At 41.8% G+C, this 19434-nt stretch overlaps 1 protein-coding gene across 1 annotated transcript; it reads right to left on the bottom strand.

Moving 5' to 3' along the window:
• Window positions 1-17: 17 nt before the first annotated feature.
• Window positions 18-19106, bottom strand: rorb (RAR-related orphan receptor B). Its single transcript, XM_054611671.1, is given in 11 exon segments — window positions 18-812; window positions 1012-1124; window positions 1412-1522; window positions 1747-1854; window positions 1993-2125; window positions 2461-2582; window positions 2835-3188; window positions 3191-3265; window positions 3514-3655; window positions 3781-3866; window positions 18820-19106. Coding segments are annotated over 11 exon segments (1416 nt in total). The 5' UTR covers window positions 18827-19106; the 3' UTR covers window positions 18-647.
• Window positions 19107-19434: the final 328 nt, after the last annotated feature.

Raw genomic sequence — 19434 nt, 5'->3', positions numbered from 1 at the left:
AAGCAAAAACACATAGACAAGGTATAGTCAGCCACAGTGGACTGCTGTATATTTAAATTAGGACTAACTTATTTTAACAGAACAAGAAGTAATACTGGAATCCGCTCTGCACTAGAAGAATATCTACAATAGCTTTTCTAAATCCACAGTTCCCTTCCCCATTTAGCCTCTTCCACTTCACAATTTCTTCATGTGAAAAAAAAAAAAAAAAAAGAAACAAAAAATATTTTTTTCAAAGTTAAAACAACCTTTTTTAACTTACCCATTTTTTTTAACAGATTAACAACTTAAAATTGTTCCTAGATGTTTTAAAGTCTGTACATTTCTGGTCAGTCAGTTCAGTTCAGAAGATGGGAGGAAGCCACACTCAGGCTTAGGTTGCTTTTCATTTATATATACATTCTTCAGACTGTATCGGTGAACAGGATGGGGTAAGTGCTTGACATTCCTAGTATTGTTGGCGGTAACTGTAAGTTTCTGGCAGATGATTCCTCATCCCCTGGCCTGAAATGAAGCTCGGTGAGTTCAGGAATATGTGGTGGCCACGATGATGACATCGTCGACTCGGCTGCTGTCGTCTTGTCAGACGTCTCCTTATTTTCTTGGTCCTCCGCTGATGCTGTTGGTTGCATTGGGACCACAGGCAGTCACTTGGGCATGGCCATGGCAGAGTTGGGGTCGGGGTTGAAGAGTTCTTTGTAGAGCGGAGGGAAGAGGACGTTGACTGTTTCCGGGTGAAGCTGCTGGAAGGCCTGAAGCTCCTCGGTGTGAAGCGTGCACAGGGCTGACAACGTTGGAATTCGACTGATCAGCTATTGACGAGAAAGAACAATGAAATTTAGACGGATAAACTACAGACTGGGACAAGGTTAGAGGCGGGTTTGTGTTTTGTTTTTCACATTGCACCACCTCTCCTTGAGGTTAGAGTAGCTGTTGTCTGTGTTTGATGCAAGGACAGTGCCTCTGTGGCTACCTTGATATGATTTATTTCAATACAAAGGCTTGGCCTACCTTAGCCAGTGCGTCTTCGTCCATGTGATTCTTCTGCATAATATGCTGCAGAGCAAAGTAGATCTTCTCCTGGAGCTTCTGGACCTTCCGAGGCTCCATCAGCCACGGTCGATCTAAATAGGAAAAAGGAAGTACATTGTTTCTGTAATCATAACAATTTTGAGTTGATTGATTGGAGAGCTGTTCATACAGTTGATATGTCTCAGAGGTGGCTGTACAAAATTGTAGAACTGCATGGATTTAATTACTTCAACTGTGATGATGCTGCTTGATACTGACAAATGTTAACAGAATTACTATTTTCTTTAGCATTCTGCTTAGTGCCTTGCTTTTGTGCATGCACGGAAGTTAATGCAGGTTGCTCTCTGTATTATGATAATATTAGAGGATGTGCACTGACCTGTGGAAATTAGTACTGCTGCTGAGAACAGCGCGATCTCCTCCTCTGTCAGCTGCAGTGAACACAAACTCTTGGCAAAGTCAAACACGGCACTCACTAAGTCATCACAACCTTGGAGGGAAACGGGGAGTAAAGGACAGAGAAGGGCAGACAAAAAAAGAGATTTTCATTACACTTATTCTGGTCATGTATGTGATGATGAGCAAAAATACCTTGCAGGGTAGAAGATTTTTTTCATTTCATTTGTTTGTCATTTTCCCCTTTTTTTTTTTACAATTTCAACTGGCCTTTCCCCTCATTCATACCAATGAAATGCATAGGTTTTAATGTCTTACCTAGAGCTTTGAACATCTGCATGCCTCCATACTTCCCTTCAAAGAGCACAGTGTTGTTGAGAGGGTTGAATGCCCTGCACATCCGCACCAAGACTACCTCCAAACAACCTGGATGAACAATGGAGACCGATTGTGATTATTATGAAGTTGATAAATTGGCTAAAGGGCACATTGAACCTCATTGTCTAACCTTCAACATTATAAAAAGATATCCCTGACCCATCATTGTTGGTTCAATCAACTCACCTGACTTGAGCAGGAGGATCTGGTCATTCTGGCACAGTTCCATGAACCCTGAGATGCGCTTGGCGAACTCCACCACGTACTGGATTGCATGGGTGATCTGGATGGCACACTGCTGCCACAACACGTCCCGAGGCTAGAACCAAACACACCAAAGTTAAGAGGTTTGTGTTCCGTACCGATGTGGTTACAATATGTTCATGTCAGTTAATTAACTTGCCCTCCTTCTCACACGCATTCCTAATTACTAGGACTTGTTTTTACCTGTGATAGCGTCACTAAAACTTTAGATGTGTAGTTGAGATCAAAATAAAGGCCTATAGTGCAAAGATGGGTTTGGTCTAAACAAGAACCCCCGGACATGTTATTACTATGACTGCCAAGGCCATGTGTGTTTCATTACTGTGTTAAAAGCAGTGAAAAAAGTACAGCCCAACTGTTTTTGAATTTATTCTGAAAATAAAATCTCACCTTGCTCTGGTACATCTTGACCTCTTCGTAGGAGTGTGTCTGCCAGGCTAACTGCTGCAACTCCTCTGTTGTGTACTGACATGTCTCCAGGTGGGACTTGATGATATTCTGAGCAATACGGTCTGGAAGAGAGGATTGTTTGTTTAATCATTTATTTTCTTTCCGTACAGTATGGTCATTCATTTATTTCATACTTTTGATATAGTGGTATGTGGCGTTTGTTTTTGTGGGGCAAGCAGTGCTGCAATGTGCTAAACAAATGTGTATTGTGCACTTTATCCTGTACTGTGACTATGATCTCTATATGTTTATATTATATAAAGTTTGGATGGTGTCTGTCTTGAAAACAGAGCAAAATATAATGCAGTCTTTACCCAGCTCTCCCATGCTGACGTTATTGGGTCCAAGCTGACTGTCCTGGTAGCCTCCGTAGCTGAACAGGTTGGGCACTGGCGTCAGGTCATACACCGGCTCCTGTTTAATGTGCTTCATGCCCGACATGTCCAAACCTGACTGGTCTGGAGATGGCTGGGTGGAATCCATCCCATAGTATCCCGCTTGGACTCCGCCTCCGTTAACATGGCCAGCCTTTGGCAGCTCAATGACGTGACCATTGGCATAGGTGCCCCCAATCTCATGGTTAAGGGTGGACAGTCCGTTGGTTAGGCTGGATGAGTAAACACGTGCTAGAGCTTCTGCCTCGCCTGTCTGCTGCTGCCGCTGCTCCGCATTCGCGCCTGGTGCTTCTGGACCTCTGCGTATAGGCTGTCACGTTGCTTCTTGGACATGCGGCCAAACTTTACAGCTGTACAGGAGGAAAAACAAGGAAGGGATTAGAAATGTTTAACAAAAGAGTTGTCACAACCTTTCAGAATCTTTAGGTGATATAAATATGTAAGGAACAAACTAGTTAAAAGCAAATTTTTCAGAAAAGTTTGCAAAGCTTTAGTAAAAAAAAAAAAAGTGTGCATATATCTGTGTGTACCACACATATGATAATTTAAATGATGATCATTTCTGAATATACACAGATAGTGATATACTGGGCCTTACCATCTCTGGACATTCCTAGGGCGAGACATTTCTGCAGGCGGCAGTGTTGGCAGCGGTTGCGGTTTGTTCTGTCGATGAGGCAGTTCCTCTGGCGGGGGCAGGAGTAGGCTGCATTATTCTGCTGACTCCGTCTGAAGAAACCCTGGTCACATGTCAACAAAGAGCATGAATAAAGACGTGCAGGTTCCCCGAAGAGCACAGCATTTGCATGACTGAGTGCCACAATTTCTCAGCACAAACAAAAAAAAAAGTGTATTAAAGTCTCACCTTACATCCCTCACACGTAATGACTCCATAGTGGATACCTGATGATTTGTCTCCGCAGATTTTGCAAGGAATGACTTCGATTTGGGCTGCAAGTAAAGACAAGGGACATTAAAAGACATGCATTACAAGACAAAGTTCTGGACAGGCCATAGACATTTGTTCCCCAATATTAAGAGCGACACCTGATTCAGTCACCTCAGACTTTTAGAGCTCAGCTGGTGGTCTAATTTGAGGCACATAACCTGGTTGGCTGTAGGACGTGATTGAGGCTTCAGTGTGTTGTACAGTGTGTGCGCCACTTCGACTTTACAAGGGCGCAGTGACATCTGGACATTCTGTATGTCCTTGCATGAGTTTTTCTAATGACTGGGACATGGAGGACTCCATACGCCCACACGCACACACACACACATGCATAAATGACAAGATAGTAGTAATTGTGTGTGTGGGTTCTTTTGAAGGAGAAGACCCCTGCATGCTTGAAGGAGAGACCCCTGCAGATTAGAAAGGTTGCCCATAATGAGAAAACGGGTTACATCACTGAAGGACCACACTTGCTCTTCACCTCTCTTTTTCTCTCTCTATAACACACACACGCACACACACGCACACGCACACAGACGTATGTTTAGTTCTCTAACCTTTTAAGTCAAGCTTTTTTTGTTTAGTTTAGTCTTAGTCTACAAATGTACTAAATTACTGTAATTACTTCTCATTTTCGTTGTTACTCACTGTGTATTGGCAGCTCCATGTACATTCACAGCCCAAAGGCACAGAATATGAACAAAAAGTATCTCAATGTAACATGCAGAGGCACCTATTACTGGTGTCTTTGGGCTCATCCATAATATGTGGAAAGAGGAAGCCGTAGTTTCTTAAAAGATATCAGGTGGACGTAGAGGTAGGCAGGTATGTCTGCTGAGATGGCACACCCTCTATAAAGAGATTAGACAGCCTATCTAATCCTAAATTATTTCCCTACGAGCTGGTTCCCATGATGAGCATGGGCTTAGCTGAAATAGCCAATCACATGTAATCTCCCTGTACAGTCCCATCTGTGGGAAATTCTGTAAGTTTTATGAATGTTCTGAAAAGTTCAGAAATAGACAAAGTCACCAAGCACAAGTTGTATACAAGTTTTGCATTTTGCGTTTGCATGAATTTTGCCTAAGTGATTCCCCCTAAGAACAAGTGAAATCTTGCACTGTGTAGCATGAGTTGATGCTTCAGAGATGTGTATTTGCAGAGCAACAACTGTTTGTTAACCTGTGTGTCTGAGTGTGTCTTGAGTGTATGTGTGTGCACACTGAAGTGTATTTGTAGAAGTTGTATCTGTACATTTTTTGTGCATTGGAGCAAGTGTAATTGTTCTGGTTTAAAAGTATTAAGTGTGTGTGCTACACAGGTATGCAGTAGGTGGAGGAATGAGTGTGCAGTATACAGTATATAATTGGATAATCCCATATGAGGATCAATGGAGACAATTCTGTTTGACTAAGCGACTGAGCAGGAATAGACGGTCACTGCTGTCTGTACACTTTACCTGCACCTCAGGTTTCACTGCTTCACAATCAAAGAATCATTAAATCCATTAAATCTGATGCACCAGTGCCAGCTGATTCATATCCCTACTTCTGAACAACAACACAGGTTAAGAAAAGTGGTAATATAGAGATAATGATGGAACAGCCATAGAAACAAATAAACTAATAGTTCCAAAAGGTAACTAACTACTCATGTAGTCATTCATTTGTTTGTCCTCTCTCCATTCATTCACTTGCTTATCTGCCTCCTAGGGGCCTCCAGGGGCCATAACAATCTACAAACTACAAACTGACCTCCAGTCTGACGTGACCCTGGACTATGCACAGTGCTTCAGTCTTATTGCATTATGCTTTGTTATAGTTATCTTTATAGTGTCATTCAAGATGTGAAAAGGCTGTTAGCCTCTTTGTTTCTTGTGAAATTATAATTTACATATACCACCTCAACAATAGGTACTATTGTTTCCCTTCACAGAAGGTTGTCTATGGATAAATGATCTATGGACGGAACAACGCGCTGTGTTACTGTGTGCTTGAGGTAGTGCAGCTTATGCAGTGAGTTCTGGTGCAGCTCAAAAACGTGACCCATTTCCACCAATTCTTGGCCAACTGGCTCCAAACTGGGTCAGAGCAGAGCAGAGCACTGGACTGGGACAACACACAGACGATACATATACAGAGCTGTCAATGAATGCGGCCTGAAAAACGCTATTTATAGTCTGAAAACAGGTCAGTTGCGCCAAGGACATGACAACGATGCATCATCCGCACCTCTTATCACCATCTTTCTTACTCCTTTTCCTCTTTGCAGTTGTGACTGTGTATCACTTACTTTAGGTAAAACTCTTTGATTCAATTGTTAATCATGAAACAAGGGTTTAGATAAAGCTGAATGTGTTCAGCCCACACCTACTGCTGCTGTGATGTGGATATACATACTTATTGTTTCTGTTGATTTTTAGAAAAAGCTCTTTACATTTTTCCACCTTAGAGGAGTGTGTGTTTGCTGTTTATCTCCAGTGATTACATTACATCTTCACTGTATTTCATTTTTACCCCACGGGAGATTGTACTCCTCTTTGTCATATAATAATGCCCAAAGGAGCATGGGCGTGTGGGCATGTGCATTGTTTTAGTGTGTGTTTCCGAGAGGGTCTGAGTGAGCGTTTCACTTATAAAAAGACACAGAGAAAGATAAAGTATGCGTACATGTCTATGCGTGTTTGACAAAGTGTTTGTGAATATGTGTGTGTGGGTGGGTGTGAGCATTGTTGAGTGTACGTTGCGCTCATTGCCAGCGGGGACTGTCAGGTAGGATATAGGGAGACAGTCATGACAGCATTGCCGTTGCCAGGGTGACCACCCACTCGCTGCAGTCGTCTGGCTGTCACAGCGATGATGTGCTAAGCTGTCACACTCTTAAAGGAAGTGATGTCATTGGTGCGTTGAGCCAACCCAGTCTCTCATAAGTGTTCATCCTGTCGCCCTCTCTCAGCAGCGGAGGCTTTGTGAATTGTTTACCAAAGGACTCCCACTTCCATATCCAGTCAACAATACATGCTTGCTACCTTGTTACACTGTGGATTACAGCAGAATTAAGACGTGTTATCTGTTGGGTGTTTTCGAGGAGGCTGTGTTCTCATGGTTTTTAAAAGTTAGGATGTATGATAATGGGTTTCTGGTATTTGTTTTCATGGTTTTACATTACAGAAGCAATTTTACAGCTTCAAAACTACAGAAAAAAGTAAACTTTAAAATAGGGTAGCACTTGCAGAGAAAAAAGGTCTCTAATGCAGGTATTCCCCTAACCTCTCTTGACGGGCATCCATTTCCAAACAAAACCTTAGTGGAAAAAAGCCACTCGTTTCTTTTTTTTCAGAGATTATTTTTCTCTTAGCTACACGCCTTTCACAGGGGTGGGAGGGCCTTCTTTCCAACCTGAGTTGACCCAGTCTGAGCTGAGTGACTGACAACGTCCTCTGCCAACGGGAGCGCAAGTGTTATCCTGAGGTTATTATGTAAGAGCGGGACTGCAACGCTGGCGATTCCTAAGCTAAGAGGAGGATCAGGCCCCAACAATCTCTTGAGGGAGAAAAAGATGGAGAGAACTAACAAGAGATGAATTTCACAAAGAACAAAGATAGTTGTAGCGTGCACTACATGTAGTGAGTAGAGTTTGCAGAGGTGCGTGTGTGTGTGTAGCCGATTGTGGCCATGAGGGCTGTATTGCGCTGGCACGTGTGTTATGATAATTGATTTTTAATGAAGTGAGGATCTCATGTGTATTTCCTGAGCTGGCCCTCTCTCTAAATATAGTCCTAATTATCTACATTGTACTGCAGAAAAAAAGCAGCAGCCCAGCACCAATATTTTAACGATAATTCATCTAAAAAGCATAAGTAGCTCACACAGACTACCATCAAAGGTTACACTCACATGACCATTTTAAAGGGCAGCTCTCCCCATTTATAATGACAATGTAACAGCAAATTATCGCCACTAGGTGCTGCTATACATGTTTAGCTTACATGTGTGTTTGTGTTTGTGTTTGAAGATGGCCAGACTGGCCATGCATGTTTCATTTTACTAGCCTGCGGGTGGGTCTACAACAGAAACATACCCATAGCAACACACACAATATCGTGCAGTAACATATCAGGGTGTTATTCACAGGAGGTTGGTGCTGTAGTATCATAGCTTATGGAACAGTTGATATCACTTTCTACCATAACTTTTTTCAATGTAAGGCACTTAAGAAAGGCAAGCACAACTCCCACTGTAGTCCCAGGGGTTGATTTGTTGGGGATGAATGTGGGTGGTATCTCCACTTCATTAAATATATGCATAGCTTCTTCCCAGTTAACTAGATATCTTTTGGGAAAATGAAGGAGATCGGCACTTTACCCCCCACACTCCTTGTTAAATCTGAACAACTCTGGCGCTGGTCTTAGATGTCTATATACTGTGAAATACGCTATCACTGTTCACCATCCATTCCACTTTTGCATTTGTCTCTGAGTGTTCCTCCTCGCTGTAAGTGGCTGTGTGAGTGGGAAATCATTTCAGTTTCTGTATTTCATGATCTATTTCCATCTCTCAGTGTAGCTCTGTCTTCCTTGTCACATAGAGCTTAGAGAGGAACAAGCGTTTTTTTCCTCCGCCGATGATGAAAAACACAGAGAAAACTTTTGTTGGCATGATCGCTGAGTGGATTAACACACACAGCTGGGAATAGCGATAGCAGAACTGCTTGGGTTATCTCCCTAGTGTCTTCTGTCATGTTTTCACATCATACTGTCCCATTAAAATCAATGAAACACTGTCACTGCATATGGTTTCAAACGGACTTGCACTATGTGCTGTCACACTTTTCTTTTTTACCCGTCAGTTTTTCAGTCTGAAATGTTAAATAAATTATTGAAGAATGGTGGATCTGCTCTAAAATAAATAAAATAAAATGCATTAACATTTTGCTCACTTTCATCTGTGTTCCATACTGTATGTGCTATTTACCTCCATGTGTGACAGTGTACAGTATATATCTTAAATGTCATTGTTTGTGAGCCCTGGTGGGCACTTCAACTGAGTATATTTAATTCTTATTTGTCCCAATATTTATAAACCAAAACAATACTATTTTTGATACTCCAAAAAATGTTTTTCCATTAAACCAAAGAAGCCAAGCTGGACCTTTCCAGAGTGAAATACAATCTAAAAATAGGCAGAAAATATAATTTAAATCAGCAAATATCTGGGCTTTCTTTATTTTTATTAGTTACCAGCAGAATATGAAATGGCAAATATTTAGGCAAAACTGCCAATCATTCTCTGCTTCCTTCTTATATTTGCTTTCCTGCTTTTCTCTGGTTTATGTTATTGGAAATAAATTTTCTTTGATGGTCGGTTTGTCGGTCGGACAAAATAACTCATCTGAAGAGGTCACCTTGGACATTGGGAAAATGTAATGGGAGTTCACTATTTTCCGCCATTTTATAGAGCGTTTAATTAATTAATTGAGACGAAGTTAGTAGATTAAATGATAATGAAAAAATCATTAGTTGCCACTCTAAACAGCAACAGTGAACTCAGTGGCAGTGATTATCATCCCTCACTCAAACATCTAGATCTGATTGATAAATGTAACGCTGACATATACTAACATGAACCATCCTCGTTAACACAAGATGACTCAGTCCTGCACCGTTTTCTTTGTTTGTACAGTCTGCTGTTCTGTGTGTTATAGTAATAATCGTTATGCCAAGCAGCGTGCCCGTCTCCCCTCCCCCATCACCATCCATCGCCGCCAAGCATGTCTTTGTCCACTGAGTAATATAGACAGTCACACTGTTGCTGCATGAGCATACATGCTACCACCCCCAACCTACGCTTTTCCCATCAGTCTATCATAACCCCCCCCCCCCCCCCCCCCCACACACACACACACACACACACACATTATCAACGCGCACAAACACACACGTACAAACAGTCAGAAAAACAGTCTCTCTTGCCCTCCCCCCTTGCTGTATGTCAAAGGGCATCGGCTTGTCCAGGCTGCCATGTGGCACCAAAGCACTCTGGGTAATTGCTCAGATAGCAGGTCTGGGATCAGCTGCGGTTTGCTCATAGAATACTGTGCAGCGGCGTGATTGGACGCCACGGAGAGGGAACAGAAGGGGGCCACTGGCTGTCATCCAGTGCATCGATTCACATGCACACACACACACACACTCGCAGAGACACGTTCAGACAGACAGAGGCACATTCAGACATGCTTGAATGCATACATTACTGCAAACTGCTTTCGAAAAAGCAGACTTTACTGTATGATTTCTATGCTGCCCCCCCTTCCCCTGCACACACACACACACATAGACACACACACAGAGTCTTCTGCCCAATGCAGCATGTGTCCTCAGATGGATAAGAGATGAGGCGTGGGAAAAAATCCACAGGGTAAACCCAACCCCTGCCTGAACACATATATTTACACACACACACACACACACACACACACACACACACACACACACACACACACACACACACACACACACACACACACACACACACAGTCTGCCCATCTGCCTTCTCAGATCTGCCTCTCATGGTCACTGTACACACACACACACACACACACACACACACACACACACACACACACACACACACACACACACACACATGCGTACGCTCACACTCCAACCCCTTGGATGACCTGTAGGACCCTGGCGGCCTTTAACCTTTCCTTAAGGACTGAGAGAGTGCATCAGAGGGGAAGGAACGAGTCCAAGTGTGAGAGGTCTGCATCTGGTCATTACCGTCCTGAAATCAACCATGAGAATGCACACACACTGAGGCGCTCTCACTGACATGCACACACACACACACACACACACACACACAAAAACACACACAAAGAGTGCTTTAAGCTCTCTTGTATATATATTTTCCTCTCTCACCCTCACGATAGCTGACATGTCTGCAAACTGAGCTGTTAAAGCACAGAGCGCGGCCGTGGTGTTTATGTGGATGCAGAGAAGAATATGTTTTAGCACACACAAACACAAACACACACACGCACTGATTGAAATCACGTCGTTTCATTCCTGAGGTGAGAAAATAATGTTTTGTTGGCCACGTCTTCATCCTCCGGTAACCTCACACTCCTCCTCCTGTGGTGTTTCTCTTGAGCCTAATTGTAGATGACAGTGTGTGTGTGTCTGTATGTGTGTGTGTCTTTGAGGGGGAAGGGAGAGGAGAGGTGGCCATCCCAGTGTAGAAAGAGAGAGAAAGAGAGGGGAATCAATGGAGAGACAGACAGAAAATTGCTTCAGTTCTTATATAATGTGTATAGAAATTTGCCCTCGGTGTCGCACCCTTCAGTGATGGTTGGTGCTCAGTTAGATAAAACAGGAGCATCAACATGAGTGAGGTTGAATGGACTTCAAGCTTTAATGAAGAGAGCAGCACTTAGTGTGAATAGCTGACTGAATGAAATCACTGAGAGAAAAATGGAAACTGTCTCCTTCCAAGTCTGACTTGATGATTTTTTAAATAATTGTAATAAAGCATATATACATAATGTACAGACGTGTGTGTGTGTGTGTGTGTGTGTGTGTGTGTGTGTGTGTGTGTGTGTGTGTGTGTGTGTGTGTGTGTGTGTGTGTGTGTGTGTGTGTGCGTGTGCGCAGTGGTAGAAAGTAATGAAGTCAACTTTGAAGTAGTTTGCCCAAGTCGTTTAATTTTGTTCTACTTAATTCTTCTACTCTGGTACATTTTAGAGGAAATGTTGTATAACCACAGTATATTTATCTGAGAAGCCACAGTTATTAGTAGTTACTAGTTTCGTGGCTTAGATAAACATTTCATCAACAAATAAAATATAATTTATTGTTATAGATTAAACTACCCAACAGTTTATAAAGCACACCAGTTGAGATATGCTCCTCCTCGACCAAAATATAGTTTATATTAATTACGTTCATATTTAAACTTTAATGAATCAATTATAATTGTCAGATGACATAAAATATAATCTCTTAAAGGGAAAGCTATGAGCACTCTTGCCAGTATGTTCTTTCAAACATACCGGTTATTTTTGTATGTTTCAGGCAAATAACTATTTACACTTTACATTTCTAATGGCCATTTACCAAAGCATGCAAGCACATTTTAGCATTTGCAGTACTTTGACGAATTCTTCATTCTTTCGAATAAAATGATATGTTTGTGAACCCAACTTTTACATTGTGGCATTACTATGACTTAATAAAGATTCTTGCACCCACTAGTTGAGAGAGATGTTATCCTCGTAGAGTGACATGTCAGTTTGAACGTGAACATATGAATGAGTTCCTGTTTGAGTTTATGTGCAAAAAGGTTGGTATGTGTGCGTTTCAGTTTGTCTGTTTAAGCGACTGTGTGAACATGCATGTGTGTGAGTCTATGTGTGTGTCCTCTCTCAGGGATGGCCGCTAATAGCTTGCCTCGGGCAACAATTTAACTCAGCCTAACAAGGTTCTCCCCAAAGTGGCCCCAGGGGCATCATTCACAGAGGCAAATTGATCACAAAGACTATCACACAGCTCGGCTCTGCTTTGCCCGGCCTGCTCTGCTCTTCACCTGCTCTCTCTCTCTCTCTCTCTCTCTCTCTCTCTCTCTCTCTCTCTCTGTCTCACTCTCTCTAGTGGGTTGATTTAACAGAATGCGTTATGAACATTAAATCTGAGTCGAGAGAGCGAAAGCAGCAGTCTTGGTTTCATAATCGCATTCTCTTTGTGAATGACATGAGACCTCACATCAACAGCCACAGGACACACACTTGACACACACACACACACACACACACACACACACACACACACACACACACACACACACACACACACACACACACACACACACACACACACACACACACTCTCTCACGGTTACTCAGGATTTGGACAGTGAGAGAGAAAGAAAGATAGACCTAATAAGAGTCTCTTCAATGAGATTACAAGCACTAAAACAGGCTAATCTTTGTCATTAAGAAAAGATGCCGCAGTAGGTTAAGTCATATTATAGGCTTATTGTTGCCAGTGCGTGCTGTGCACCTGCCAACACTGAACACCTTCACAGAGTATAGACATTCAGCAACATACTCTTGGATTTCAAATAAAAATATGTTTAAAAAAGAAATATGTGTCTTAACCCACAAATGAGAATTTAATCTATATGTATATGTATAAAGTAGATATTTCAATGTAACACTGACACAAACCTACAGTATATGGACTAATCTGCTCTGATTGTTAGCTAATGTCTAGTAGGTGGTTTGCAAGAGTGGACTTTGGATGCTACTACTACGGTTGCTGCCGTTATTCATTGCTAAGGGCTAGTGTGCAAGTGTATTGAGAGGGCAGGGCAGTCTGTATCTTTGTGTGTGTGTGTGTGTGTGTGTGTGTGTGTGTGTGTGTGTGTGTTGTTGTGTCAATGTGCATGCAAGTAAACACATTCTACTGTTTTACCCAACCTTTTACCCTGCTATCCCTTACTTTTGCACATATACGCACACACACTCTTGCTCAAGCACACACACACTACACTATTATATAACTGTTGAGTCCATCTCTTACTTGCTCTCTCTTTTCTTATCTCACTCAGTCATTCACTCACATTCTCCCTTCTCTCCTTTCTCTTTATCTCCTGCATTTTAATACTTTAAAAAAACCTTTATTCAATTCTAAGATTCTCAAATAATTCACAATCTTTGAAAAGTCGATGCAGAGGAGTCCAGAAAAGGAAAAATGTTCATTCACAGAGAGACTGAAGAGAAAAAAAGCCATGTCCTATTACAATATTCCCGCTTCTGATTTGATAATTTTTTTACATAGTCAAAATGCTATTTACTCCTGCATTAATCCAATATAAGATGTTCTACATGGTTCTTGAATACAGAGTTTAGAAGTGCAGGTGAACATGCTCGTTGACTTTAGACTATCAAACATTGCAATAAATATCTATGGCTGATTGTGAGAAAGAAAAACCTAAATTCCTGTGTTGTGGTCTCGATACGACCATATATATATATATTTTATATAAAAGCTACCAATCGAATAATATCTATGGTCCCTCTGTTCATACATTACTCGGTTTCTGCTCTTAACAAGCGCAGTCACCCTCTTCCCCCGGGTTTTTACTTCGATGCAAATCGAAGGAAAATGTGAATATTGAATATCATTGTGCCTCCATTGAGACATGCTGGCTTCATGGATGAGTAAAACTGACAAAACAGAAGGAGCTGTCAGAGGACTCCATGACTTCAAGGCAGATTTAGAGTTTAGGAGTGGTTCAGGCTGAAATCCCTCCTGGCTAAGATAAAGTGGAGACACAAACTGAAAGCATGCCGTATAGCCCACGCTTTGTGTGTATAAAGATTAAAAATAAGAGAGAGAGAGAATTGACTGAGGAGAAAAACTCTTGCCTAGACTCCCCTAGACAGCCGCAAAGGGATAAAACCAACATGGAGCGCACGCTGAGCACATGCTAAACAAACACTAGCTATGATAGCGGCTCAGTGGGACCACAGAAGTGCTATCCAGGCCACACACACACAGCATGGTGCGATGTTTTTGGTAGACGGCTTGAAAAAAGGTCAGGCAGACACACGAGGTGAGGAGTAGACTGTGGGTTTATCAAGACAAGAGAAAAGACAGAGGGAAGTGAGTCCTGAATGTGGGCTTGCATGTATTGCAACAGCACTCTGGCGGTAACTCAGTCAGTCAGTGGGGCTGTGTTGAGGGATTAACATTGTGGCCTGCATGGGCTTGGGGTAATCTCTCCTCTCTTCTTACATAACACTGGGCCATTAGTCAGCACAAATGCACAATAAACAACACAATCAACAACACCGAGCTCGACAACGGACCACACAGACCCTGATAACACTGCAAACCGGAGATTCACTCAGGCCAGGTGCCGACTTTGTGCGCAAAAAGTGATTTCATGGCAACAATGGAAAACAGTGATTTGGTGACACAAGCTGTGCGCCAACCTGCTGTTTCTGACTGAGGATGCTGCTGCTGGTTTCCAAATAGGCTCCCTCCCTTTCTATTCGGTGAAGTTGTTTATTGTTGTTGCTATTTGTGCCAACTTCTGGTAACACAGGTGTTTAATATAGACTCACTGTTAATGATTTTAATCATCATTTGGGACACTTTATATGCCTCTCTCGTTGTTATCTAAAGCCCCCTTTGTAGCATTTCTAGGCACTAAAGAAACGTTTTAATAATGGTTTATAAAGTACTGCAATGTAGTTGCAAGCAGATTTAAGGTATTTTAAGTGTTTATTTATGTATAGTAATTGTATAAAATTATAACTTCTCATATGTAGACATATTTCATTTTACTGCAACTGTGTTTGACAATATTGTCATACATTATCTGATTATAAACCAGCCTACACACATGGGTGCCCACAGGAGGAGTTATAATTGTTGACAAACACATTAATAAACACTTATATTTGCTTACATTTATGGTGTGTTATTTAGCACTTATTCACTGTTTGGTTTTAAATGCTAAATAAGGGTGTTACAGTTCCAATATATATCTTATAAACACATTGACTGATTTCATACATATTCTAACAAATAATAGGAACAAACATTACAACAGACAAACATACTGAAAATAAATTAAGTTAATATTTTTTTAAATTAAAGCTTGTGGATCTAAATCTAGAAGTTATATACATTCATCCATGCCAGCTACATGCCATAGATTTATCTAAACAGACTACTTCCGTTGGCTTCGAATAAAAATTGATCCGGGGCTGCTTTAGAATCGGACAAATCAATGCTAACACAAGCCTCCAACGCAAAGCAGGATTGGACTAATTCTATTGGCATGAGGCCGTCATGCGTAGTATTGCAGCTGTTTGTGTGTGTGTGCATGTGTTTTTAGTGCTTTCTGTGTTTGTATGAGAGCACATTCCATCTTGCAAGTTAATATGAATGACGTTGAAATTGGAATAACCACTAATGTTGTCACCGTTTTTGTAGATTGTAACATTTTTCTGTGCTCTTTTTTGATAATTCTTGTCATCGCCTTACTGGTTTCTTGCTCTCTCACACTCTCCCATTTTCTGTCATCCTATCTTTTGTAATGGTGAAGGAGCATGGGAGATTGTGATTGATTGACACATATTTCTAACAGAGGAGATCAAATGGTGCTGTGAACCCCTCCTCCCCTATTGCTCCCTCCATGGCTGAACTCTTTGACCTGTCTGACCCGGGTCCATCTATGTGGTCTTATATATATATATAGCTCTTAGGCTTATACCAGTAAACAAAGGTTATAGAGGACAAATGTAAGGAAACTAGGAAACGATTGACGAGCAGGGTACATGTCCACAAAGCCAATTTATGTTTGTGATGTTGTGTACATTTCTGTAAATGTTTATATCCCTCTAATTGAGTACATTTGGTTGTCTTAGGACAGAAGAGGCGCTGAAATTATTATAGATTCAAATCAAATAAAAATAGAGTACAATAGTTTTTTATTTTTTGTCCATTTATGATTTTTGTTATATAGGCCCATTTCTAGAAAATAAAACTTTACTATCACAGAAACTTTTTGCGGCTCAAAAAAAACAATGCCACTGTTACTGATGTAATTTCGTCACGCAACTTTTTTTTTTGTTTTTAGAGGAACACTGTTCATAGCACCATCTTCTTGCTGCTGAAAATACAGAAATAAATACCTTGTTAACAAAATGCTACACTTCACTGAGCCATATTGAAAAAAATAAATACAATATGCCATTTTTCTGAGATTCTGAAAAGGCCCTCATGATATTAATCTGTGTTATTTGGTTATTTCCTGGTCAGGCGATGGGGTGACATCATCTTTGGTCAGGGCTTCAGGAGTTGTGGCTATTGTTAAATGATAATTACCACGGCTCATGAGGGGCCTCTATTTTTTATAACCTTGTGGTTGTGAGCACATTTCTGTGTAAGGGCAGCCGAGACTCCACACACACACACACACACACACACACACACACACACAGGTTGAGAGTGGGGGCCGCATGGCCCACACTGATTTAATTCTATCTGACAAAACCCTTTGGGGCGTGCAGAGGGAGAGAGGAAGATGGAGAGAGAGAGAGGGAGAAAAAGAGAGAGACATAGAGAGAGAGGGGTGAGAGAGACGCTTCAGGGGCCTCTTCTGCCAACCACGGCTATAAAGTGAAAGCAGGAGCTTTCGGTATACCCCCCAAAGCCTCCCATGCACGAGAGTGGTCGCGAGGCCCATTAAAATGTGGTTAAAATACAAGGTGCATGACAGAGGAGTTTGCCATGGCATAAGAGAGAGATAGAAAGAGAGAAAGAGGGAGAGAGATGGGAGGTGTTTGGCCTTCTCATGTTTTTGTTACCCGAGGTTTGATGGCCTGAAGCTGTGGTGGCAGGAAGCTTTATATGACATTCAACACAAAAAGCATCAAGAAATAGATAATAAATAGATAAATAGATAATTGTAACCATATGTTTGAAAATTTATTTTGTTGTAAAAGCTGTATCAAGTTAAGTTGAACCCATAAAATAGTATTTTTATTGGAATTACTCCTGTACAGCATTACAATTAATAATAATGTAATTAATAATGTTAACAAGAATCAGTTAAATAACAATACTGGCAAATCATTTATAATCAGTTATTATTACTACAAAACAATACATCTGATTACAATATGGTTACAGTCTGATGTAAACAGCCAGTATAAAAATGTGTTTTATTATTAAGAAGATGCAAACTATATATTAATTTGACACCCTATTTCTTTCCTTAATTAGAGTGAAGCCTTCAGGGTTTTTTTAAATGAAGTTTATGTGAACAATTCCTCTCAACATTTCTTAGTTTAAATGAGTTTAATTGTTTCAACCGTCAGAGAGCAACACGAGGATGTTCTCCCAGTTAAAAACTTATAAATGAAGATCATCCAGTTGAACGAGTGTTGCAACTCTGCGTCAGCGATAATTACACTAGACTAAGAGCAGTAAATAAAAACAAATCCAAACACTCTCAGCTGATAATTATCAGGTGAGATATTAAAGCATTCATGTAGGACTTAAAACGACCAATAAACGGCAAATACTGATTGAGGAGAAACGAATGAACGCATTTTCCTGGTTTAAAGGGAATTTAAATATAACTGAAAGGGAAGGCTTAGTGAGAGTGGAAAGAGTTGTGTTAACCTGTGTGTGTGTGTGTGTGTGTTGAAAAAGAGAGTGAGAGAGAGAGTGTGTGTGTGTGTGTGTGCGCCCAGGACGACATTGACGTTGAATTTCAACATCCCCGGCGTGGTGCACAACGTTACGGAAATGGGTTAGTGGAGCGCGAGAAAAGTCTCCAATAAAGTTTATCCCCAGAACATTACGAAGTAAAGTTTAATTTTTTTGCAATTTTTGCACAGCACCTGATCTGACCTTTCGGCAGCCTATCAGCCGTTTCCGTTGTTGTGGAATAGAGCTCGGGAGCTAAAATGATTAAAGCTTTAACCAAACATCATGCGCCACTTTTAATTTGCAATAACAAACTCCAATGGCTTTGCGCTTTAATTTTTCCAAAACTGTAGGCCTTTTCCACACACACACACACACACACACACACACACACACACACACACACACACACACACACACACACACACACACACACACACTAAGACTCAAAACACACGCACGCAGAGAACCCAAATAAACTTTTATACGTTTACAGTGTAAGGTGCTGAGGCATGCAGCCACACACTCTCCGCTTGGGTGTGAAGAAGTGCGCAGCTGAAAACTCCTAGAATAAACTTTTAAGGCCAAAGGTAGGATAAACCCTGCCGTGCAATGTGTGTGTGTGTGTGTGTGTGTGTGTGTGTGTGTGCGTGCATGTGTGTGTTTAGCGGGATGAAGCTTTGGGGGCGAATGCTACGGTGTTTGGAGCAGTGGGATGGTCTTACCTCGCATGGTGTTGGCTTTGCTGGAGCTGGTGCTGAGGCTCGCTTCCCAAAGCAGCAGTCATGAAGAAACAAACATAAACACTTGAAAAGGGAGGGATGAGTGGGTTTCGGGGGGGAAAGATCCTCGGTTAAAAATAACAACAACAACAACGAGAAGAGTGTTGATGATCTTCGTCGACGTCCACGGGCTGCCCTGAGTGGAGGCGTCTCTGCGCTAAAAGCATCCCAGACCGGGGCGCAGTGAGTCGGGCTGAGGTTGCACGGTGCGTCGGTCTTTGCGCTCTGGCAGTGCGGTCGCTTTTCTCATGACATCTACGCTCTCACCTCTATGGGAGGGTTTCACTGTTTTCTGCGGGCTGAGGGAGGAAAGAGCGTATAGGAGAGGCTTTACCCGGCGGCCGTGATTGGACTGGAGCACCATCCGCTCCTCCCACTCTCTCCTTCTCAGCCTCCAGCCCGGAGCCTGCATACACACACACACACACACACACACACACACACACACACACACACACACACACACACACACACACACACACACACGCACACGCACACACAGCCGGAGCGCACTCTGCTGCTACAGTAGGGAACACAGACACAGTCACAGCAAAGTTT

This window comes from Anoplopoma fimbria, chromosome 13 (genome assembly GCF_027596085.1).
Source record: "Anoplopoma fimbria isolate UVic2021 breed Golden Eagle Sablefish chromosome 13, Afim_UVic_2022, whole genome shotgun sequence".
Taxonomy (NCBI): Eukaryota; Metazoa; Chordata; class Actinopteri; order Perciformes; family Anoplopomatidae; genus Anoplopoma; species Anoplopoma fimbria.
The sequence above is the reverse complement of the archived record's forward strand: the minus strand, read 5'-3'. Positions and strand labels throughout refer to the sequence as shown.